This window comes from Macaca fascicularis, chromosome 1 (genome assembly GCF_037993035.2).
Source record: "Macaca fascicularis isolate 582-1 chromosome 1, T2T-MFA8v1.1".
Classification (NCBI taxonomy): domain Eukaryota; kingdom Metazoa; phylum Chordata; class Mammalia; order Primates; family Cercopithecidae; genus Macaca; species Macaca fascicularis.
In genome coordinates, this window is record NC_088375.1 from 2,131,453 (window position 1) to 2,155,520 (window position 24,068).

The window sequence follows — 24,068 nt, forward strand, 5'->3', positions numbered from 1 at the left end:
TATGAGTAACAGAAGTCTAAAAGATGATTATAGAGCTGTCATTTGAAAAAGTGCCGCCTTTTATTCAACTGGTGGGGAATTACCCAACCACTTCTAGTAAATTAATGGCTGAACCAAAACCAGAATGTGGGGTTAGAACATTTCTATGACTGACTAGAATGCTGAGTGTTTATTGTAATTATCAGTAAGATACTTATGAGAGAACTGTAGCTCTCCTTAATTTTAAAGTTGCCTTTATAAAAATATTTCAAACAAAAAAATGTTTTTTAAAAATAAATAAAATTTAAAAGAAGAAAAAATGTTTTCATTGAATTATGTTGTTCTGATTACTTTGCTGAGGGACACAGACACTGGTCTTCTTAAGCTGTGGCTTGAATGATGCCGACCCCAAATATTCAATAAATATTTGATGGATGAACCACTGAATAAATAAATGAATGATATGCAACTGAAACAAAGTAACACTGTACTAAAAAAATACTACCATAGAATCATGATTTAGGCTGGGCGTGGTGACTCACGCCTGTAATCCCAGCACTTTGGGAGGCTGAGGTGGGTGGATCACCTGAGGTCAGGAGTTCAAAACCAGCATGGCCAACATGGCAAAACCCGTCTCTACTAAAAATACAAAAATTCTACTCGGGAGGCTGAGGCAGGAGAATGGCGTGAACCCGGGAGGCGGAGCTTGCAGTGAGCCGAGATTGCGCCACTGCACTCCAGCCTGGGCGACAGAGCGAGACTCCGTCTCAAAAAAAAAAAAAAAAAAAAAAAAATACAAAAATTAACTGGGCGTGGTGTCAAGTGCCTGTAATTCCAGCTACCTGGGAGGCTGAGGCAGAAGAATCGCTTGAACCTAGGAGGCGAAGGTTGCAGTGAGCCAGGATTGCATCATTGCATTCCAGCCTGGGAGACAGAGCAAGACCCTGTCTCAAAAACAAAAAAGAATCATGATTTACAGTTTTAACCATGTAATTATAGTTTAATTAAAGTTCTTTATTGTTTTCTGTACTAATCATGTGGTCTGCTAATAAATAATTCATTTCTAAATCCTAAAGATCTTTAACTCATTTTCAGAAGAGTGGTTTAGGGCATACCGAATTTTATTTGATACATTCCATTGCTGGCTCTCCACATATGGCATCCTAGTTAACGTCTTGTTTTAATTTTGGTCTGTGCACCATCGCTCATGCCTCCAATCCCACTGCTTTGGGAGGCCACAGCAGGAGGATCACTTGAGGCTAGGGGTTCAAAACCAGCCTGGGCAACAATAATGAGACCCCATCGCTACAAAAAATGAAAATGCATACAAATTAAAAATAATTTTTTTCTGAAACAGCACATAGTGAAAAACTGATACTGCATCACCTACACTTATGCCTAATCAAATCCAACAAATCTACCCAAAGTTTATTAAAGAACCATGTAGAGGACCCAAGAAATAAACATCAGAAAAGGCGAAAATCAAAAGAAGCCCTACCCCGTCACAGCACAATTTAAACCAAGTAGAGATATGGTTTTGACAAGCAATTTAAAATGCATTGAAACCTTAAAACACCATGCAAACACCATAATTAAAATAAGCTGTGTAAGCTCAATAAGATTAAAATAAATTCACCAGGCCGGGCGCGGTGGCTCACGCCTGTAATCCCAGCACTTTGGGATGCTGAGGCGGGTGGATCACCTGAAGTCAGCAGTTCAAGACCAGCCCGGCCAACATGGTGAAACTCTATCTCTACTAAAAACACAAAAATTAGCCAGGGGTGGTGGCACGTGTTTATAGTCCCAGCTACTCGGGAGGCTGAGGCAAGAGAATCGCTTGAACCTAGGAGGCAGAGGTTGCAGTGAGCCAAGATAACACCATTGCACTCCAGCCTGGGCAACACAGCAAGACTCTGTCTCAAAAAAAAAAGAAAATTAAAATAAAATAAATTTACCAAACAAAATAAGACTGGGAATCTATCTAATAAACGTGGCACAAAGCATTTGTTAAAATGGGTGACCTATTCCCTCAATGGAACGTCAGACTTGACTGTCCTCATTTCCATCACTTTCTACTACAGAACCAACTTGTCTTTTTTTTTTTTTGAGATGGAGTCTTGCTCTGTCGCCAGGCTGGAGAGCAGTGGCGCGATCTCGGCTCACTGCAACCTCCGCCTCCTGGGTTCAAATGATTCTCGTGCTTCAGCCTCCCGAATAGCTGGGATTACAGGTGCCCACCGCCACGCCGAGCTAATTTTTGTATTTTTAGTAGAGACAGGGTTTCACCGTGTTGGCCAGATGGTCTCGATCTCTTGATCTTGTGATCTGCCCGCCTCGGCCTCCCAAAGTGCTGGGATTACAGGCGTGAGCCACCGCGCCCGGCTGGAACCAACTTTTCTTACCTGGGTTTCCTTAGACAGAGGCAGGGAGCCTCAGGCAGGTGACAGATTTGCAGCTCATGAGCAATGCCTGCAATACCATTGACTGAAAGAAGCTTGTAACTCCCTTGTGCCCTCTGGAATCTAACATAACAATGCCAGAAGGCAAGCATGAGTCTTGAGGTAAAGGTTGAAAATAAATAAAAACCGCAATGGTATCAGAGTACACAGTTTATAGTCAGCAACTGCAGGGCAGTCATACGCTATGCCACTAGGTTTTGGTCAACTACTGACTGCAAATGTAACTATGGTCCTCGAAGATTATAAAGGAGCTGAAAAATTCCTGTTGCCCAGTGACATAGCCATCATTGACGCCGTAGTCTAATTACTTGATTTCTTTATAAATGTAGTGTAGCCTAAGCATATAGCGTTGATAAACTCTACAGTAGAGTACAGTAGTGTCCTAGGGCTTCACATTCACTCCCCACTCCCTCACTGACAGCAACTTCCTGTCCTGCAAGCTCCATCCCTGGTAAGTGCCCTAGACCGGGGTACCATTTTTTATCTTTCATACCACATGTTTACTGTATCTTTTCTATGTTTAGATACACAAGTACTCACCACTGTGTTACAAGTGCCTACAGTATTTGGCACCATAACGTGCAGCACGGGTTTGTAACCCAGGAGCAACAGGCTGTCACATATAGTCTAGGTGTGTAGTAGGCTATACCATCTATACCATTCAGGTTTGTGCAGGTGCACTCTGATGTTTGTACGACAATGAAATTGTCATTTCTCAGAATGTTTCCCCATCATTAAGTGACATGTAACTGTATTTCAAGAGCTGTCATTAAGGGTGTTTGTTGGGTTTAAGTAACGGAGAAATCAGAACCTGGATGGTTTTAGCTAAAACACACAGATTTTTTTTAAAGTAACATTTGAAGAAAATAATATGAAAAAAATGGAGAAGTAGAAAGAGGAAATATTTTAAAGAACAGATTAATCGTGATGCCTGTTTATGACAAATATTACCAGTGTTTGGAGAAAGAAATATAATCTGTGGCTTTTGGGGGAGTACCAACCATGCAAACAATTTTTAAAATGCATAAAGACTATGATGAACGGCCGGGCGTGGTGGCTCACGCCTGTAATCCCAGCACTTTGGGAGGCTGAGGCGGGTGGATCACCTGAGGTCAGGAGTTCGAGACCGGCCTGACCAACATGGTGAAACCCCATCTCTACTAAAAATACAAAAAAAAAAAAATTAACTGGGCTTGATGGTGCATGTCTGTAATCTCAGCTACTTGGGACGCTGAGTCAGGAGAATCACTTGAACCCAGGAGGAGGAGGTTGCAGTGAGCCAAGATCATGCTACTGCACTCCAGCCTGGGCGACAGGGCCAGAGTCTGTCTCAAAAAAGTTTTAAAAATTTTAAAATTTTAAAAATTAAAACTTAAAAATGTTGAAGGGTGGCAGAGGATGCCACCCCAAAATATGCCACTTTGGCATAAGGATTATTTTGAGCTAAAGGCACTTGAGAAACAGCTGATACAAAAGGGACACGCGGCCTTCCTTGTCCCGGGAGAGAAGAAACATTCTGGTCATCAGAGATGTGGCGTCAAGGCTGAGAAAAATCTGAAAAAAGTTCATTGTTAAATTAACTTGTATGTTTAGCCTCACGACACATGTCCACAACCGTCACTCTTAGTTCAACCTACCATAGAAGCATTTAGTTTTTGTTATGTCTTTGAATCTTCATTTTCCTATGGGGGCTCCCATGTACATGTAAAAATCTGTATACTTTTCTCTTGTTTTGAGACAGGGTCTCACTCTGTTGTCCAGGCTTGAGTGCAGCAGTGCCATCATAGCTCACTGCAACCTCCAACTCCCAGGCTCAGGCTCAAGCAATCCTCCTGCCTCAGCCACCCACGGTATTGGGATTTCAGGTGTGAGCCACCTTGCCCAGCCCTTTTTCCTGTTAATCTCACTTGTATCAATTTAATTCTCAAACCCAGTCAGAGAGCCTAAGAGGGTAAAGTTTTGCTGCCCCTACAATGTTTTTTGTTGTTGTTATTTCTTTGTTTTGAGCTAGGGTCTCTTGCTCTGTCACCCAGGCTGGAGCGCAGTGGCACAACCACCGCTCCTGCAATCTCGGCCTTCCAGGCTCCAGTGATCCTTCCACCTCAGCCTCCCAAGTGGCTGGGACTACAGGCATGTGCCACCGTGCCTGGCTAACTTTTGTATTTTTTGTAGAGATGAGTTTTTGCCATGTTGCCCAGGTGGTCTTGAACTCCTGGGCTCAGGCGATCTGCCTGCCTCATCCTCCCAAAGTGCTGGGATTACAGCTGTGAGCCACTGCACCCGGCCTATTTTTTAAACAAAACAAAAAATCCATCCCAAAAAATTTGTAGCAAATCATTTGACAATTCATTTCCCCACCTATAAAATAAGGTGTTTGGCCTAGAATATCTCTAAGGTTCCTTATAATCTAATATTGCATATTTTGCTCTTTTTTTTTTTGCATATTTTGCTTATTTTTGCATATTTTGCTTTGAATGATGAATTATTATTTACTCAGTCACTAGACAATTATTTTAGTATGTATTTATGCTCTGGCCATTGTGCCATCACTGGACATATAGTGGGGAACAGGAAAAATATGATTGTTCATTCACCCAGTTTATGGTCAGTTGGAGAAGTCAAGGGTGGGCACTGCTTGCTACAACCAGTCATCTCCACAAAAATGATGAAAATGTACCTGTTAGGACAAAGACAATTTTCTCTATTTGAGACAGATAAACTCCATTTTTTCTGTTGTTAAAGTAATAAGGCTTTTCCTGTTACTTTGCAAAACAATTGGAGATCTAATTCAGAATGCTTCAATGAAGTCCTGAATTCCCTGAAATCAGATGGCTGCTAGTCACTCCCAGGATGCTGGAATGGTATTAAAATATTGCCTCTTGGCCGGGTGCAGTGGCTCATGCTGTAATCCCAGCACTTTGGGAGCCCAAGGCGGGTGGATCACTTGAGGTCAGGAGTTCAAGACCAGCCTGGGCAACATGGTGAAACTCCATCTCTACTAGAAATACAAAAATTAGCCAGGAGTGGTGGCACGGGCCTGTAACCCCAGTGGGAAGCTAAAGCAGGAGAATCACTTGAACCCGGGAGACGGAGGCTGCAGTGAGCTGAGATCATGCCACTGTACTCCAGCCCGCGTGATACAGTGAGCTGAGATTGTGCCACTGTATTCCAGCCTGGGTGATACAGTGAGATTCCGTCTCAAAAATCGATCAATAAATAAAATTTAAAAAAAAATTACCTCTTTAATCAAACATTCCAGATGGAAGCATGAGGATTCTTATCAGTTATTATCCATTTCTAGGCCTTTTACCAACATAACTTAGGACCATATAGGTGAAAACGGAATGAGGTTCTAAGGGAGGCACATACTTCCCTTCCATCTTTACAAGAATTCTGCAAAGTGACATGATCTTTTCTTCTTAGCTGAGAAAAAAGGCTCAGAGACTGAAGTAATTTAATAAAAGTCATGTTGCTAGAAAGTAGTGAAACGCATTAAAACCCAAGTTTGTCTGGCTCCAAATGATTTCATTCTTTTCACCACACCATGCTTCTTCCAGTGCGAGAAAGCTTGGAAGCTGTGTTTACCACAGTCTATTCTGTGGAGCACTAATAAGGCAAAAGATGTTACACAAGCGCAAACGGATGCCATGGTCATGGTCAAGCAACTCTGGGGAATGCCAAGCATAGTGGAGCACTAACAAGGCAAGACGTTACACAAGGGCAAATGGATGCCACGGTCAAGCGACTCTGGGGAATGCCAAGCATATTAAAGCCAGTGAAGTCTTACAGAAAATACATTTTTATTTTTATTTAATCAGCTTTTCCCCCAAACTCATTTGATTACCAAATCTAGATTTTTCTTCATTTAACACTTATTAACATCTCTTGAAACCAATTAAAATAATCTGGTATTGGCTTAGTTAAATGACTGAAAGAGGAAAAAGGGTTGAATGAGAGCTTTAAATTGGAAATTCAGTTTGCGAAGCAACTAAAATAAAAAACTAGCAGTTATGGGGGAAGCATGTTAAGAAGATACAGTCTGTGCTCCCAGCGCAGCTGGGAGATGGAGATAGTGGGTGGATGGAGAGAGTCAGAGGCAAAAAGGGAAACAGACGTGAAATAATTCAGACAGCATATTTTCACTCAAGGTTTTAGTGATTCATGTGGGCTGAAGCTGAAGAAAAGATTGGGAAGAGCAAAGAGGCTTGAGCTGGCCCCTGAAGGATGTTAAGATTTACTCAGGGAGAGAAGAGGCTGGGAGACACTGAAGGAGAAAACAGGTTTGGAGAGTTAAAAAAAACAAAACAAACAAAGCGCTCAGGAAGTATATAGGGAAATAAAATAGGACAGGTAGAGCCGGTCTAGATGATAGACAGTTACACAGGCCGGGCCGGTGGCTCACGTCTGTGATCCTAGCACTTTGGGAGGCCGAGTCCAGCAACGTCTGTGATCCCAGCACTTTGGGAGGCCGAGTCCAGCAACGTCTGTAATCCCAGCACTTTGGGAGGCCGAGTCCAGCAACGTCTGTAATCCCAGCACTTTGGGAGGCCGAGTCCAGCAACGTCTGTAATCCCAGCACTTTGGGAGGCCCAGTCCAGCAACGTCTGTAATCCCAGCACTTTGGGAGGCCGACTCCAGCAGATCGCTTCAGCCCAGGAGTTCGAGACCAGCCTGGGTAACATGATGAAATCCTGTCTCTACAAAAAATGCAAAAATTAGCTAGGAGTGGTGGTGTGCACCTGTAGTCCCAGCTACTTGGGAGGCTGAGGTAGGATGTCAAGGCGACAGTGGCCCGAGATTGTGCCACTGCACTCCAGCCTGGGCGACAGAGCAAGACCCTGTCTCAAAATAAGTAAACAAATAATAAAAATATAGACAATCATACAGAAATCATCCTGTCGATAAAGATGGAAAGGATTAAAATCTGAAAGACTATGTAGACAGTCAATCTGGATAATGTGTGCAATTGAAATAGATTTTTTAATTTCACAACTGGAAGGGCTCTTAGAGCAAAGTTAATAAATGTCTGTCTAATGAATCAGTCAATCCCTTGCTCTACACATCTGATAACTGAAGCCCAGAGAGGTCACTTGATTTTCCTGATGTCACACAGCTCACTAGCAGCACACCTGAGTTGATAATTCATGTCTTCTGACTACCGAGAGGTATAGTACTCATGAACTGGGCATAAAATAGTGCCAAAGAAAGTGTAGAGGCCGGGCGCGGTGGCTCAAGCCTGTAATCCCAGCCCTTTGGGAGGCCAAGATGGGTGGATCACGAGGTCAGGAGATCGAGACCATCCTGGCTAACACGGTGAAACCCCGTCTCTACTAAAAAATACAAAAAAGTAGCCGGGTGTGGTGGCAGGCGCCTGTAGTTCCAGCTACTCGGGAGGCTGAGGCCGGAGAATGGCGGGAACCCGGGAGGCAGAGCTTGCAGTGAGCTGAGATCCGGCCACTGCACTCCAGCCTGGGCGACAGAGCCAGACTCCGTCTCAAAAAAAAAAAGAAAAAGAAAAAGAAAGTGTAGAATGTGGAGCATGTGGCCGGGCGCGGTGGCTCAAGCCTGTAATCCCAGCACTTTGGGAGGCCGAGGCGGGTGGATCACGAGGTCAGGAGATCGAGACTATCCTGGCTAACATGGTGAAACCCCGTCTCTACTAAAAATACAAAAAACTAGCCGGGCGAGGTGGCGGGCGCCTGTAGTCTCAGCTACTCGGGAGGCTGAGGCAGGAGAATGGCGTGAACCCGGGGGGCGGAGCTTGCAGTGAGCCGAGATCACGCCACTGCACTCCAGCCTGGGAGACACAGCGAGACTCCGTCTCAAAAAAAAAAAAAAAAAAAGAATGTGGAGCATGTGACATAAATCAGCACATCCAACAGAGGGTGGTTTCTGTTTGAAGAGGCCTCTTTAAAAATAATTAAGACAACGAACCCCAAACCTCCTACTGCAGAAGCAGTGCTCTTTTTAACTGTTTCTGTCACAACTTGGTCCAATACCTTGTGCAAACAAACATGATATGTATGCAGGTTGCTGTTACTAAAGAAACAAAAATTAGAGAAAAAAGAAAATTACATTTCCAAAAAGCAGCATTATCTCCAAAAGCATATGGGCCAGGCATGACATCCATGCCTGTAGTCCCAGCTGCTCGGGAAGCTGAGGTGGGAAGAGAGCTTGAGCCTAGAAGTTGGAGGCAGCAGTGGCACTGATGAGGCCACAGTGCCTGCGAATAGCCATGCACTCCAGTCTGAGCAACATAGCAAGACACAGTCTCTACAAAAATAAAAATAGGCTGGGCATGGTGGCTCATGTCTGTAATCCCAGCACTTTGGGAGGCTGAGGCAGGTGGATCTCAAGGTCAAGACATCAAGACCATCCTGGCCAACATGGAGAAACTCCGTCTCTACTAAAAATACAAAAATTAGCTGGGCGTGGTGGCACGCACCTGTAGTCCTAGCTACTCTGGAGGCTGAGACAGGAGAATCGCTTGAACCTGGGAGGCAGAGGTTGCAGTGAGCCGAGATTGCACCACTGCACTCCAGCCTGGTGACAGAGCGAGACTCTGTCTCAAAAATAAATAAATAAAATAAAATAAAATAAAATAAATTAATAGGGCGTAGTGGGGCATGGTGGCCCACACCCATAGTCCCAGCTACTTGGGAGGCTGACGTAGGAGGATCATTTGAGCCCACGAGTTCGAGGCTGCCATGAGCCTTGATCACACCACTGCACTCCAGCCTGGGCAACAGAGTGAGACACTGTCTCAAAAATAAAATAAAAATAAATAAATTTAAAAAGCGTATAGGAAAGGTAACAGAAAAGTAGAAACTTTCTTGATAAAAGAGCATCTTCTTAAAATCCCCACTCTACCTCATGTTATAATCCTTTTATTTACTACTTAGTATTAAGGACATGTTCCCTATGTGTTTGAAACATGTTTGGCGCTGGGATTCGCTTCAAAGGAAGATACTAACAATAAGAAATTCCACAATGAAAACCCGCAGTGACCAAAAAGATAATAGTGATTTGGGGTATAATTTTGACTAAAAAGATTAGGTTAGGCTGTGCGAGCATTTTTGGCCATGAAAGTACAGAAGGATGCTAGAAAAACACAGTACCGTGGAAAAAGCGTTTCCCCGGAAGTCTGGGAGCCCACCTTTGGCATGAAAAGCGGGAGCACAGGTTGTAGTGAGCCAAGATCGTGCCATTGCACTCCAGCCTGGGCAACAGAGCAAGACTCCGTCTCCAAAAAAAAGAAAAAGAAAAAAAGAAAGTGGGAGCACAGAACAGAAAATACAGAATGCAAGCTGCCAATTATGGGAGAAAGATTATCACTCGGCCCCAGCTGGCAGGGCCACACGATAACGTGACAAGAGAGTCCGCCTGCAATCGCAGCCCTGAGGCTGCTGGTAGAGCCCGGCGCGACCCCCCGCGAAGACTACCACTCCCAACTGCGCACGGGGCGCGCCGCCGGGGCCGCCAGGGCGGCTTCACGCGCAAGGCACTGTGGGACTCGTAGTCTTTCTCCCCACCAGCTCCTCGGAGCGGGAGAGACCCGAATTTTTGTAAATGATCGGCCCTTCCAGGCCCTGCTTCTCTTTCCTCCCTTTCCCTCCCACCTCCTTCTTTCACCGAGAGTTTGAAAATTCCCGCGGAGCCAGCGCTCGAGCGCGGAACCATCGCGAGAACTCTGGTCCCTGCAGCCGCGATCTCCGCCGGTTCTCCCCTCCCTCTCCGCCCTTTTCCTCCGCTCCCTCCCTTCCGGGGCGTGTGGAAGTCGGTCTGTCGGCCCGAGGTAATGCGCAGAGCGGCGCCGGCGCTGTTCGAGGCTACCAGGCAGCGTTGCAAGGGGAAGGACCCAGAACCGCGGCGGGAGCAGCGACTGCGTGTTAGCCGCTGAGCGGTCTGCAGAGGCCCACAGCCCGCGAAGGCACCCTCGGGGGCGTGTGGCTCTCAGGTGGCCGGGGCGGTCGCAGGCGGAGGCCGGCGCGCGGAGGAGCGGCTTCAGCCGGGCGGAGGGGTGTGAGCCCGGCCCGTGGCGGCCACGTCTCCCGGGAGATGCTGTGACGGACCCGCACGGGAGGAGCTCGCGCCTGGCCTGGCGACCCGGTGGACTCGGCCCGCGGCGGCGCGCTCACCCGCCCTGCTCAGGTAGGGGGAAGGGAGGAGGGGGTTGGGCCCGCGCGGCGGAGGGCGGGTCGCTCGGCCTGGGCCCGCGGCGGCGGCGGCGGTGGGGCTTCTGCTCCGCGAGCGCCGGGCCTAGGCCGGGCGTGCGCGGGGCCAACGGATGGGGCTCGAGGGGGCGAGCGCTGGCGGTGGCGGGTACGGAAGGCTCGCGGGCGCCGGGCTTCGTTACATAACCTCGAACCGGAGGAGCGGCGGCACATGGCGGCGGAGCGGCGCTGGTGGGTTCGCGTCCTGCGCCGGCAGCCGGGTCCTTTCCCGACCCGGGAGGGCCGGGGCCGCGACCCTTTCCCACTGTCCTCCCACGCGATGCACTCGTTGGCGGGCCTTTCCCCGAGGGAAGTGGCCGGCGTGCTGAGCCTGTCCTGTGTTGGCGCGTGTTCCACATGCGCCTGGGCCTGGCCGCAGTGAGTAGTCCGGGCGGGGAGAAGTTGGACTCGGGGCCCAGACGTGAGGCTCCAGCTCACCCGATTGGTCAGATCAAGGAGAGTTAAAATAAAAGCACATCTTGGGGTGCTTATTAATTTGCCTTCCTTGTTCCCACCTGGGAAGCTGAGGGCGATTACTTTTGCCACTGGTTGCCTGTTTTGGTTTGGGTGTTTTGTTTGGAGAGATGGGTAGATTTTGTTCTCAAAGCTTACGAGGTTCACACTATCTGTGAGCAGAGTTTTGTGAGATGAGCGTTTATTTCCAAATGGTCAGTTGTAGAAATTTTTGGAAGAACTGGGTTCTTTGTAGAACAAAACGTAGATCCTTTGGGGAAATCCTAAACGATAGTTTATTCTCAGAATACCCTAAAGAGCCTGTAGATTTTCACAACTGTCTTTACCTGGGCGCAGTGGCTCGTGTCTGTAATCCCAGCACCTTGGGAGGCCGAGACGGGAGGATCGCTTGAGCCCCGGAGTTTGAAACCAGCCTGAGCAACATGGCGAGACCCCCCTTTTTTTTTTTTTTTTTTAACTGTTTGTGTGTGTGTGTGTGTGAGCTTTCACTGAGAGAGTCCCTTCGGAGAGAAGAAATTAAGAGTGGTTTACTGATTTCGGAGGATTTGACCAGGGATGACAAGCCCAGTTAAGGTTAATACTTGAAGGGATGTTTTAAGTGTGCTAAGCGCTATGGGAAGTCTACATTGTCGCTTTCTCATCTTTCAGTAACATACTACCAAACTGTCACGAGTTTGCAAACAACAATAATTATCTTTAAAAAAATTTTAAAACACCATGTCAACCGGGCGTGGGTGGCGCCTTTAGTCGCGCGGCTACTCGGGAGGCTAAGGTAGGGGGAACATTTGAGCTTCAGCCTCAAACCGAGATTTCCAGGATTACAGTGAGCTGGGATCGCGCCGCTGCACTCCAGCCTGTGTGACACAGCGAGACCCTGTTGCTAAAAAAATAAAGAATAAAAATAAAAAAGATCGTTATACGTCAGTTTTGAGACTTTTTTTTTTTTATGCCTCTCCTTTTTCATAGGTACAGATACGTCTTAAGAGGACAGAACATTGTCTTTCACGCCTACCTTTAATATTTTCAGGGACTTCTCTTTCTTCCCAGAATGAAGTCTGACTTCCCTAAGTACGCTCAAAGCCCTCTACAATAAGCGTATGCTACTATCTATCCTCATATATTCACAAATTTTATGCTTTTGCTATTCCGGAATCATCACCAATCCTGGGCCCATTCTGTGGAATGTTTCTTTGCTCATGTTTTTCATCCTGGAGTGCCATCTTTCCTTTTTTAAATTCTCAAATTTCAGGACCTCCTTCGAAATCCCATGTTTTCACTGTATTCTTTTTTTTTTTTTTGAGACGGAGTCTCACTCTGTAGCCCAAGCTGGAGTGCAGTGGCTCACTGCAACCTTCGCCTCCAGGGCTCAAGCAATTCTCGTGCCTCAGCCTGGTGAGTAGCTGGGACTACAGGAACTAGCCGCCACACCTGGCTAATTTTTTTGTATTTTAGTAGAGAGGAGGTTTCACCATGTTGCCCAGAGTGATCTCGAACTCCTGAGCTCAGGCGATCTGCCCACCTCGGCCAACCAAAGTGCTGGGATTACAGGCGTGAGCCACCGCACCCAGCCCACTGTACTCTTTTATTTCCCTTTATCCCACTTTTTTTATTGGGATCTCACAGCATATGCACCTCTATTGTGGCATTTATTCGTTGTATCTGATATTCTGATAATTGACTATGTATCTCCTTTTCTAGATTGTAAACTCCTTAAAGTCAGGAAGTAGGCTATCTTCTTGCCCTTGCATTCCTTTACTAACACGGTGTTTTAAAAGTAGTTCGTGATTTTAAAATGTTTGAATTAAATTGGAAAGAAATTTCTGAAAGGCTTGAAGTTTCTGGGTCCACTGGTAGTTTACATTTAAATGACAATTCGTCTTTTTATTAGTCAAAAAGAAAAAAAGTAAAATTGCATACAAAGTGGTTTATGGAAATGCTTGCTTGGTACAGGTTGCAGTATAATTGTTGAACTAGATTAGAGTTCCATTTTCTGTGGTGGAATTCAGTTACTGCAGGAATTTGTGTATTTCACACAGAAAACTGATTTATAGTATTCTGTTTTTAATATCTGGCCTAGTAATTTTAATAATTTTGTTTTGCTTAATACTGAACCAGTGTATACTTAAAAATAATTGGGCTCAATCTTGAGTTTTAAAAAATTGATTTTATTGTTTAACATGGCTATTCCTTGTCCCTGCTAGTGTCCTAATATCCTGCTACACAGTATCCTGTTATCCTAATTTATTACATTTAGGACCTATTAGTCCAAAGGCACTGTGACCTTGTCGAATGCCCAGGAATAAGATTTGGTGATTTTTAAGGCCGGGCGCGGTGGCTCAAGCCTGTAATCCCAGCACTTTGGGAGGCCGAGACGGGCGGATCACGAGGTCAGGAGATCGAAACCATCCTGGCTAACACGGTGAAACCCCGTCTCTATTAAGAAATACAAAAAACTAGCCGGGCGAGGTGGCGGGCGCCTGTAGTCCCAGCTACTCGGGAGGCTGAGGCAGGAGAATGGCGTGAACCCGGGAGGCAGAGCTTGCAGTGAGCTGAGATCCGGCCACTGCACTCCAGCCTGGGCGACAGAGCGAGACTCCCGTCTCAAAAAAAAAAAAAAAAAAAAAAAAAAAAAAAAAGATTTGGTGATTTTTGCCTTTTAGGAATTCGTAGTGTAGTGGAGAAGACAGGCAAGCAGAAGTAATGAATTTTTTTTTTTTTTTTTTTTTTTTTTTTGAGAGTGAGTCTCACTCTGTCACCCATGCTGGAGTGCAGTGGCGCGATGTCAGCTCACTGCCAGCTCTGCCTCCCTGGTTCACGCCATTCTCCTGCCTCAGCCTCCTGAGTAGCTGAGACTACAGGCGCCCGCCCGGCTAAATTATTTTTGTATGTTTAGTAGTGACGGGGTTTCACCATGTTAGCCAGAATGGTCTCGATCTCCTGACCTCGTGATCTGCCAGCCTGGCCTCCCAAAGTGCTGGGATTACAGGCCTGAGCCACCGCGCCCTGCCGAACATTATTTTATTTAATTAATTAATTTATTTATTTTTCTGAGGCAGAGTCTTGCTCTGTGCCAGGCTGGAGTGCAGTGGCGCGATCTTGTCTTTTTGCAACCTCTGCCTCCCGGGTTCAGCGAATCTCCTGCCTCAGCCTCCCAAGTAGCTGGGACTATAGCCCGCGCTACCGCGCCCAGCTAATGTTTGTATGTTTAGTAGAGACGGGTTTCACCATGTTAGCCAGGATGATCTTGGTCTCTTGACCTTGTGATCAGCCGGCCTCGGCCTTCCAAAGTACTGGGATTACAGGCTTGAGCTACCACACCTGGCCATGAAAAGCCGTGTTTTCATTCAAAGCCGGTAGAACATTCCTGCTCTGCCTATCTAGACTTTGGAAAGGAGTTGAAACTTTGTAAATTACTTTCTTTTTTTTTTTTTTTTTTTTTTTTTGAGACGGAGTCTTGCTCTGTCACCCAGGCTGGAGTGCAGTGGCGGGATCTCAGCTCACTGCAAGCTCCGCCTCCCGGGTTCACAGCATTCTCCTGCCTCAGCCTCCCGAGTAGCTGGGACTACAGGCGCCCGCCACCTCACCGGGCTAGTTTTTTGTATTTTTTAGTAGAGACGGGGTTTCACCGTGTTAGCCAGGATGGTCTCGATCTCCTGACCTTGTGATCTGCCCGCCTCGGCCTCCCAAAGTGCTGGGATTACAGGCTTGAGCCACCGCGCCCGGCCGTAAATTACTTTCTATAGGTTGCGAATGCTGGCATGTCATAAAAGGCTGGGACTCTATTTAATTTTGTACAGTACTGAACGTAGATGTTTCATGTGTGTTTGTGTTTTCATATACCTTTGAGATATTCTTTCTACTATAGTTTTTTTTTTTTTTAAGACAGTCTGGCTCTGTCGCTGAGGCTGGAGTGCAGTGGCACCATCTCAGCTCACAGCAACCTCCACCTCCCGGGTTCAAGTGAATCCCATGCCTCAGCCTCCCAAGTAACCGGGGTTGCAAGCGTCTGCCACCATGACTGGCTGCTAAGTTTCATATGTTTAGTGGAGGCGGGGTTTCACCATGTTGGCCAGACTGGTCTCCAACGAACTCCTGACCTTAACCGATTCTCCCACCTTAGCCTCCCAAAGTGATGGGATGACAGGCGTGAGCCACAGTGCCTGGCCTATTTCTTTCTTTTTTTGAGACGGGAGTCTCGCTCTGTTGCCCAGGCTGGAGTGCAGTGGCAAGATCTCGGATCACTGCAAGCTCTGCCTCCTGGGTTCACACCATTCTCCTGCCTCAGCCTCCCGAGTAGCTGGGACTACAGGTTCCCGCCACCACGCCCTGCTAATTTTGTTTCTGTATTTTTAGTAGAGACAGGGTTTCACCTTGTTATCTGGGATGATCTCAATCTCCTGACCTAGTGATCCGCCTGCCTCGGCCTCCCAGAGTGCTGGGATTACAGGCGTGAGCCACCATGGCCCAGCCATGCAGTTGTTTTTGTTTGTTTTGAGACTTGTTTGTTTTGAGACGGGGTTTCACTCTTGTTGCCCAGGCTGGAGTGCAATGGTGCAGTCTCAGCTGACTGCAACCTCTGCCTCCCGGATTCAAGTGATTCCCCTGCCTCAGCCCTCTTAGTAGCTGGGATTACAGGCATGCGCCACCACACCTGGCCAATTTTTTGTATTTAGTAGAGACGGGATTTCACCCTGTTAGTGAGGCTGGTCTCGAACTCCTGACCTCGGGTGATCCACCCACCTCAGCCTCCCAAAGTGTTGGAGTGACAGATGTGAGCCACTGTGCCAGGCCCCTATTTCTAATAATACAGTGTTTTGATGTTCTCTGTAGTGTGCTTAAATTGTAAAAGTCTTAAAACCAATTTTGCCCCATAGATTCAAAGGCTGTTAAATTTGGAAAACTTTGATTTATTAAACTTTTTTTGAACTCCTTTGTGCTGGGCACCATGATGAAGTCTGGAGAAATAAGTACTCCTCTTTTCTAGAAGCTTGGATATGAAAGGGAGGAAGACAGAATATAGTAAAGCACATTACATGTATTGTTAAGTGCTAGAACCTGGATTCAAAGTTTGAATTAGAAATATGTTAGGCTGTGTTGCTATAAAGGAATATGCGAAACTGGATAATTTATGCAGAAAAGAGGTTTATTTTGCCTCATGGTTCTGCAGGCTGTGCAGGCATGACACCAACAGCTGCCTGCCTTCTGGTGAGGGTCTCAGGAAGCTTCCAATCATGTCGGAAGGCAAAGGGAGAGCGGGATACTCACACGATGAGAGTGGGGAGTGAGGAGGTACCAGGCTTCTTGTTGTTTTTTTTTTTAAATACAGGGTCTCACTCTGTCGCCTAGGCTGGAATTCAGTGGTGCAGTTATGGCTTACTGCAACCTTGACCTCCCAGGCTCGAGCAATCCCAGTAGCTGGGACTGCAGGCATGCGCCACCACACCTGGCTAATTATTTTTTGTAGATACGAGATTTTGCCATGTGGTCCAGGCTGATGTCGAACTCCTGGGCTCAGTCAATCTGCCTGCCTCAACCTCCCAAAGTGCTGGGAGCCACCACGCGTGGCTTTAAACAGCCAGATCTCACGTGAATTCATTACTCTGGAGAGGGCACCAACCCATTCATGAGGGGTCCTCTCCCGTGACTCAGACACCTCCTACCAGGCCCCACCTCCAACATTTCAGTATGAGATTGGGAGGGTACAAATATACAAACCACATTAGGTTTATTTTTTATATTTTTAGAAACAGAATCTTGCCCAGGCTGGAGTGCAGTGGCCTGATCATAGCTTACCGCAACCTCCAACTCCTGGTCTTAAGTGATCCTTCCACCTAAGCTTCGCAGAGTGCTGGGCGTACAGGCATGAGCCATCATGTCTGGCCACAGTTTAAATACTGTGGCTTTATTCTCTTTGAGCTAGTACTTCTATATCATCTTTGTTTTGCATTCAAACAAAGTAACAAAACTCACCCAGCCTAAGAAATAGAACATTTACTGTATTTCATTTTCCAGAAAAATGCTCATTGTGTGTTATCCTTTGGACTTTGGATTTTGTGAAAATCTTTCCAAAATTCTATTGGGATGATTTTGATTGAAGTATAGGGATCATGGAACTTTTTTGCTTATTATTCATTAGCACTCCTTTGAATACACTTTAGAAAAAGCGACTGCGTGGAATTCTGAAGGTTTTGGTTCTGGTTGAATTACTTTGGTTTTAAGTTTAGTAGAAAAAATGTGTTAACTTCAATTCATCATTAAACTGGTTTTATCAAGCTTTGTAAAAGGCTGTCAGAGGGGAAAACAACATAGTAACAATGTGATTCTGGCCTTTTTCTTTTGTCTAAAAATTTTTTGGTACCTACTTAGTAGGAGATGAATAGGATCAATTTGTATAAATATAACAGCAACGAAGGCTTGAGTATAGGACCCTCATGAGGGTTTTGTATTGGAGGCTAATGGTCATAGCTTCCTGTTGATGCACACACCCTTTATATTAGGTTAGACTTTTGGATCTGTTTTGGATAATAAAAAGCAGACTTCTGCTTTTAATGACTTGGAAATCTCAAACATAACTTCCTAGGGTTTGTGACTTAATGGTGACATATGTGGTTAAGTTTTTTGAGGCAGTCTATCAAGTTTTTGTCTAGGAGATAGCATTTATACCCTGAACAGAAAATGATAACTCATGTATTTTAATTTTTTGAGTGAATCTTTGAAATGTTTTTTTCACATAAATTTTTTGGGGGGAGGGGACTCATGGAGAGAATAAGAATGACAAGAAAGAACGTTAGGTTGATTTTTGCCTTGTTCCCATCCTAAGGCTACATAAATATTTTCTGTATTTTTAAAGTTGTATTTTTATTTTATATATATGTATATGTTTTAAGATTCTTTAAGTAATTATTGATTTTATAAGAAATCCAAGCCATACGGAAATGAGCAAATCACAAATTTGCATCACGCAAAAGTAAACGGCACTAATGCTTTGTGAATATTTCAGACATCTCTGTTTGAAGATAAACAGATGGAAGAATTCATAGTGACTGTTGTATGAAATGCTAATTTTTAGAAAAAGTTAATTTTATAAGATAACTGAAAGGAAAGGAATTGTTAAATTTATAATAGTTCTTTTAACATAAATACTTCGTTACAAACTTTTAAAAGCTAAACGTATCTGTTAGAAGTGGCTGTTATCCTGTTATTTTACCACAGGTTTCAGTTTGATAGTATTGATTCTCTTCTATGAGAATGACTTGGGCTGAGTGTTAGAACTGAATGTAGTCCTTTCTGCACTCAATAGATAGGCGGAGGAGTGCTGAGAAACGGTGATGACTTGTACCTCGGATCTCTCTTTTGCCTGATTTATATTCTACGCCTTTGGGCCTTCACCTTTCTCCCAAAAAAGCTGCACAGTTCCCTGAAACATGGGCCTCTGCTCAGGTCCCGTGGCATGGTATGTAATTAGGGACTTCCAGACCTGGAGTTTTCCTGGAGTTATCTAATTCCCCCTTCATTTCACTTCTCCCCACACATGCTAAAGGATGTTAGAATTCTCTGGATTTTGTGAACTCACCTTCTTTCTTCTGTACCTGCTTCTGTGTGCTACACACACACACATACACACACACACACACACACACTTCACTTGCTAGATATCAGGGGAGGAATGTAATGTATCACTTCTACTGCTTCACTCTACCAGTGTGTGAAGTCTTTGCTGCGATGAGTAACACATTATACCAGACGTGCTTATTGAATAGTCCCCATGTCCCCTCTGAACTGAAATATCCAAATAGCTTTTTATCATCTGCTGAACTTTGTGATTCTGTGTCTAGATTATCTGTTTCATTGACCTATTTGTCCATTACTAGCCTATATCACATTGTTTCAGTTATTAAATTACTTATTTTTGTAGGGGACAGAGTCTCACTGTCACCTAGGCTGGAGTGCAGTGACACAATTTTGGCCCACTGCAACCCTTGACTCCTAGGTTCTTGTGCCTCAGCCTCCCGAGTAGCTGGGATTACAGACACATGTCACCATGCCTAGCTAGTTTTTGTATTTTTAGTAGAGATGGGGCTTCACCATGTTAGTCAGGCTGGTCTCGATCTCCCGACCTCAGGTGGTCCACCCACCTCAGCCTCCCAAAGTGGTGCTGGGATTACAGGCATGAGCCACTGTGCCCAGCCTTTTTTTTTTTTTTTCTAACGATTTGATTAAATAAGTTCGTCTTCATTCTCCTTTGGTTGTATTTAATACTAGTATTTGGCTGTTAAGAATACTATTGATAGGCTGGTGTCTCACACCTGTAATCCCAGCACTTTGGGAGGCTGAAGCAGGAGGATTGCTTGAACCCAGGAGTTTGAGACCATCATGGGCAACATAGTGAGACCTCTTCTCTACTTAAAAAAAAAAAAAAGGCCGGGCGCGGTGGCTCAAGCCTGTAATCCCAGCACTTTGGGAGGCCGAGACGGGCGGATCACGAGGTCAGGAGATCGAGACCATCCTGGCTAATATGGTGAAACCCCGTCTCTACTAAAAATACAAAAAAAACTAGCCGGGCGAGGTGGCGGGCGCCTGTAGTCCCAGCTACTCGGGAGGCTGAGGCAGGAGAATGGCGTAAACCCGGGAGGCGGAGCTTGCAGTGAGCTGAGATCCGGCCACTGCACTCCAGCCTGGGCGACAAAGCGAGACTCCGTCTCAAAAAAAAAAAAAAAAAAAAAAAGTTAGCCAGGCATGGTGGCACGTGCCTATAGTCCCAACTACTGGGGAGGCTGAGACGAGAGGCTTGCTAGAGCCCAGGAGATTAAGGCTGCATTGAGCTATGATAATGCCACTGCACTCCAGCCTGGGCGACAGAGTGAGACCCTGTCTCAAAACAAACAAAACCCAAAAAAACCGCAACACAATACTCGATATACAGTGTACATTCTTGCACATGTCCTTCCCCTTTTATTTGAGGCAGAGTCTCGCTCTGTCACCCACACTGGAGTGCAGTGCTGCAATCTCCGCTCACTGCAACCTCTGCCTCCTGGGTTGAAGCAATTCTCCTGTCTCAGCCTCCGGAGTAGCTGGGACTAGAGGCGCATACCACCATGCCCGACTGATTTTTGTGTTTTTAGTAGAGACGGCGTTTCACCATACTGGTTGGGCTAGTCTCGAATTCCTGACCTCAGGTGATCCACCTGCCTAGGCCTCCCAAAGTGCTGGGATTACAGACATAAGCCACTGTGCCCAGCCCTGTATTTGTTTTCAACATGGGTATGTAACAAAGTCTAAAATACATCAATATATCTTTATTCTCTCAGGCAGTAAGAAGACTCTGTATGGTTTATTTAAACCCCACGCAGCCATTATTATTGTTGTGTAGTCAGTGTTTAGATTTTTTTTCTGTATATGTACCAGTACTTTGACATCATCATTCTTGTTGCCTCTCAGACCTTCTATCTGATCTCTGTTCTACCTGAAGCCTTCTTGAATCCTTTAACATTTCTTTTAGGCAAACTTTTTTTTGTCTAAAAACGTATTTCCTATTTGTTAAGGATCCTTTCAGTAATATATAATTATGTTGGCAGTTAAACTTTGGATTAGACTTCTGAAGATATTCCAGAATTCTGATTTCCACTACTGTTGTTGAGTCATTTCTCTTTTTTTGTAGTGCGTAGGATTCATTGGACTTCCTGACTCAGGGAATCGGTGTGTCTCTACAAATCTGGGAAATATATTGCTTCTTCCTATTAGTATTGTATTTTGGGGGGAGATTCTGATTAGGCATATCTTAGATCTTTATATTGTCTATAATTTAAAACTACTCATCCCTTTTTGCTGCATTCTGAATAAGTTTTTGGGACTTTCTAGTTTACTTTTTTACTTACCCTTTGAGTTTGTTTTTGTTGAATATTAAGTAGGTACAAAATAATTTATTTGATGAGTGGGTGCAAAAGAATATAAGCTAGAGAAGATCACGGTACAGTGAATACCTGTATACTCAGCACCAAGTTCTAGAGAAAGAACATTACCACTACTTCAGAGTCCCTCATCTTCTTCCGCTTTCCCTCTCAAATCCACTGTGGATTCTCTGTTTATTTTTTCCTTGTTTTTTTCATAGTTTCATGTTTGCATCCTTAAGCAATATTTTGCTTAGTTCTGCATGTCTTTTTAACCTTATATAAATGTCATTTTGCATGTTTTTTTCTGCTGCTTTTATTTTTATTTTTATTATTTATTGTTTGTGTCAGAGTTTCACTCTTGTTGCCCAGGCTGGAGTGCAATGGCATGATCTTGGCTCACTGCAACCTTCACCTCCCAGGTTCAAGCAATTCTCCTGCCTCAGCCTCCAGAGTAGCTGAGATTACAGGCATTCGCCACTACGCCCAGCTAATTTTTTTTTTTTTTTTTTTTGGTATTAGTAGAGATGGGGTTTCACCATGTTGGCCAGGCTAGTCTTGAACTTCTAACCTCAGGTAATCCACCCGCGTTGGCCTCGTAAAGTACTGGGATTATAGGCGTGAGCCACCACCGTGCCTGCACTTTTATTGTTTGTTTGTTTATTTATTTTGAGACGGAGTCTCACTCTGTCACCCAGGCTGGAGTGCAGTGGCATGATCTTGGCTCACTGCAAGCTCCGCCTCCTGGGTTCATGCCATTCTCCTGCCTCAGCCTCCTGAGTAGCTGGGACTACAGGCACATGCCACCATGCCCGGCTGATTTTTTGTATTTTTAGTAGAGACAGAGTTTCACCTTGTTAGCCAGGATGGTCTTGATCTCCTGACCTCGTGATTCACCCGCCTCAGCCTCCCAAAGTGCTGGGATTACAGGCGTGAGCCACCGCACCCGGCCAGGTTAATAATGTATTCTGACATTCATTCATATTGTTGCGTGTAGCTGTGATTGATTCTCATTGCTCCATTGAGTTTTAGTTTTTAATTTTTCATTTTTAGAAATTTTATTATTTTTTCAAATCTACTTGATTTTTCCTTTATCACATTTACAGTTATTTCTTATCAAGCTAAATCACTGATTTACACAAATATATTAGCCATTTACTTTCTAATCTCTGGTAATTTCAATATCTGAAGTTCTCAATAATCTGATTCTGCTGGCTGTTGATATCCTTGTGTGTTTTATTATTTGGACTGTGAGCTGCTTTTCTTTTTTCTTTCTTTTTTTTTTGAGACAGAGTCTCACTCTGTCGTCAGGCTGGAGTGCAGTGGCACAATCTCGGCTCCCTGCAACCTCTGCCTCCTGGGTTCAAGCGATTCTCCTGCCTCAGCCTCCTGAGTAGCTGGAATTACAAGTGTATGCCACCATGCCTGGCTGATTTATTTCCGTGTTTTTAGTAGAGACGGGTTTTCACCTTGTTGGCCAGGATGGTCTCTATCTCTTGACCTCATGATCCACCTGCCTCGGCCTCCCAAAGTGCTGGGATTACAGGCATGAGCCACCGCGCCCGTACCTGTGAGTTTATTTTCTTTCTTGCTTTAACTTTGAGAGTTCTTTGAGATTCCAGAGGGAGGGTGTGTGGTTGTTTCTGTGGATTGCTTGGAGCAGCCAACCTGAATATACTTGATAATAAAATCTTCTCTTGAGGATTTTTTTTTTTTTTTTGAGATGGAGTCTTGCTCTGTCGCCGAGACTAGAGTGCAGTGAGGCTCACTACAACCTCCACCTCCTGGGTTCAAGTGATTCTCCTGCTTCAGCCTCCCGAGAAGCTGGGACTACAGGTGTGCGCCACCACGCCTGGCTAATTTGTTGTATTTTTAGTAGAGACAGGGTTTCACCGTGTTAGCCAGGATGATCTCGATCTCCTGACCTCATAATCCGCCCGCCTCGGCCTCCCAAAGTGCTGGGATTATAGGCGTGAGCCACCACTCCCGGCCTCTTGAGGATTTTCATATAACATAGCTTGAATTCTGGCCACACATTTGTATGAAAGAAAATGTCTTTCAGAGTAAGAGACTCAGAGCCATGGTCAATGTGGACAGCTTTATTACTTCCCATCCTGTACAATGGGGATTGTTCTTGCTCACCTTTAGGCTGATGTGGCCTAGTGGAGTTTAATGGGTTTGAGGGAGGCTCTTATTAGTTGTCTTTGCCCTAAGCTTTATGTTTTGCCCCTGGATCTTAGAGTGCCCAGAATAAGATCAGGGTTCCCAGGAGTGGATTTGATAGCTAACCAACTCAGATGGCTAAAATCTTTCTGTATTTTAACTAGTATTTTTGGGTGTTTATAATAGGAATCTCATCTTCGAAATGAAAGACAATTTTATGCATATCTTTTTTCTGTCCAGCAAAAGATATGTACCAAACTTGATTTCTGGGGTTTCTGTGAATTTACACATTTTTCATGGACTTTCTCCCCCTTTATTGAAGAAGTAATTTTTCTTTTTCTTTTTTCTTTTTTTTTTTTTGAGAAAGAGTCGCGCTCTGTCACCCAGGCTGGAGTGCAGTGGTGCGATCTCCGTTCACTGCAAGCTCTGCCTCCTGGGTTCACGCCATTCTCCCGCCTCAGCCTCCCCAGCAGCTGGGATTACAGGCACCCACCACACACCCAGCTAGTTTTTTGTATTTTTAGTAGAGACGGGATTTCACCGTGTTAGCCAGATGGTCTCGAGCTCCTGACCTCATGATCCGCCCGCCTCAGCCTCCCAAAGTGCTGGGATTACAGGCATGAGCCACTGCGCCCGGTCCGGCCTGAAGCAGTAATTTTTCTGAAAGACGCCAATCACTTTTTCTTTTTTCTGTGGGGAGGATGGTGGTGGTGAAGTGTTCTTTGCAAGGAGGTTAGACAGTGAGATGAATTGCACTGAACTAGTGTTTAAAGAATCTAGGGAATAATGTATATCCTTAATACATCTGGCTTAATGACTGTTTACTTTCCTAAAGCTGTTTGGGAAATATTTTCTTTTTTTGTTTGTTTGTTTTTGAGACAGAGTCTCGCTCT

The 24,068-nt window shown here is 45.1% G+C and overlaps 1 protein-coding gene across 7 annotated transcripts in view; it reads left to right on the forward strand.

Annotated features, from left to right (window-relative positions):
• The first annotated feature begins 10,206 nt into the window (after window positions 1–10,206).
• Window positions 10,207–24,068, forward strand: part of AHCTF1 (AT-hook containing transcription factor 1) — a 98,969-nt gene continuing 85,107 nt past the window's right edge. For 4 of the 7 annotated variants that reach the window (XR_006697537.3, XR_012430803.1, XM_045390782.3 and 1 more), the window contains exon 1: window positions 10,655–10,843. Coding sequence is in view for 3 of the 7 variants with exons in the window: in XM_045390782.3 (XP_045246717.2) it covers window positions 10,824–10,843 (20 nt within the window). In the remaining 4 variants the exon portion in view is untranslated. Of the gene's footprint in view, window positions 10,590–10,638; window positions 10,844–24,068 lie in introns of those variants that run through there. The other 3 variants (XR_012430799.1, XM_005539591.4, XM_005539590.5) reach the window with 2 other exon arrangements.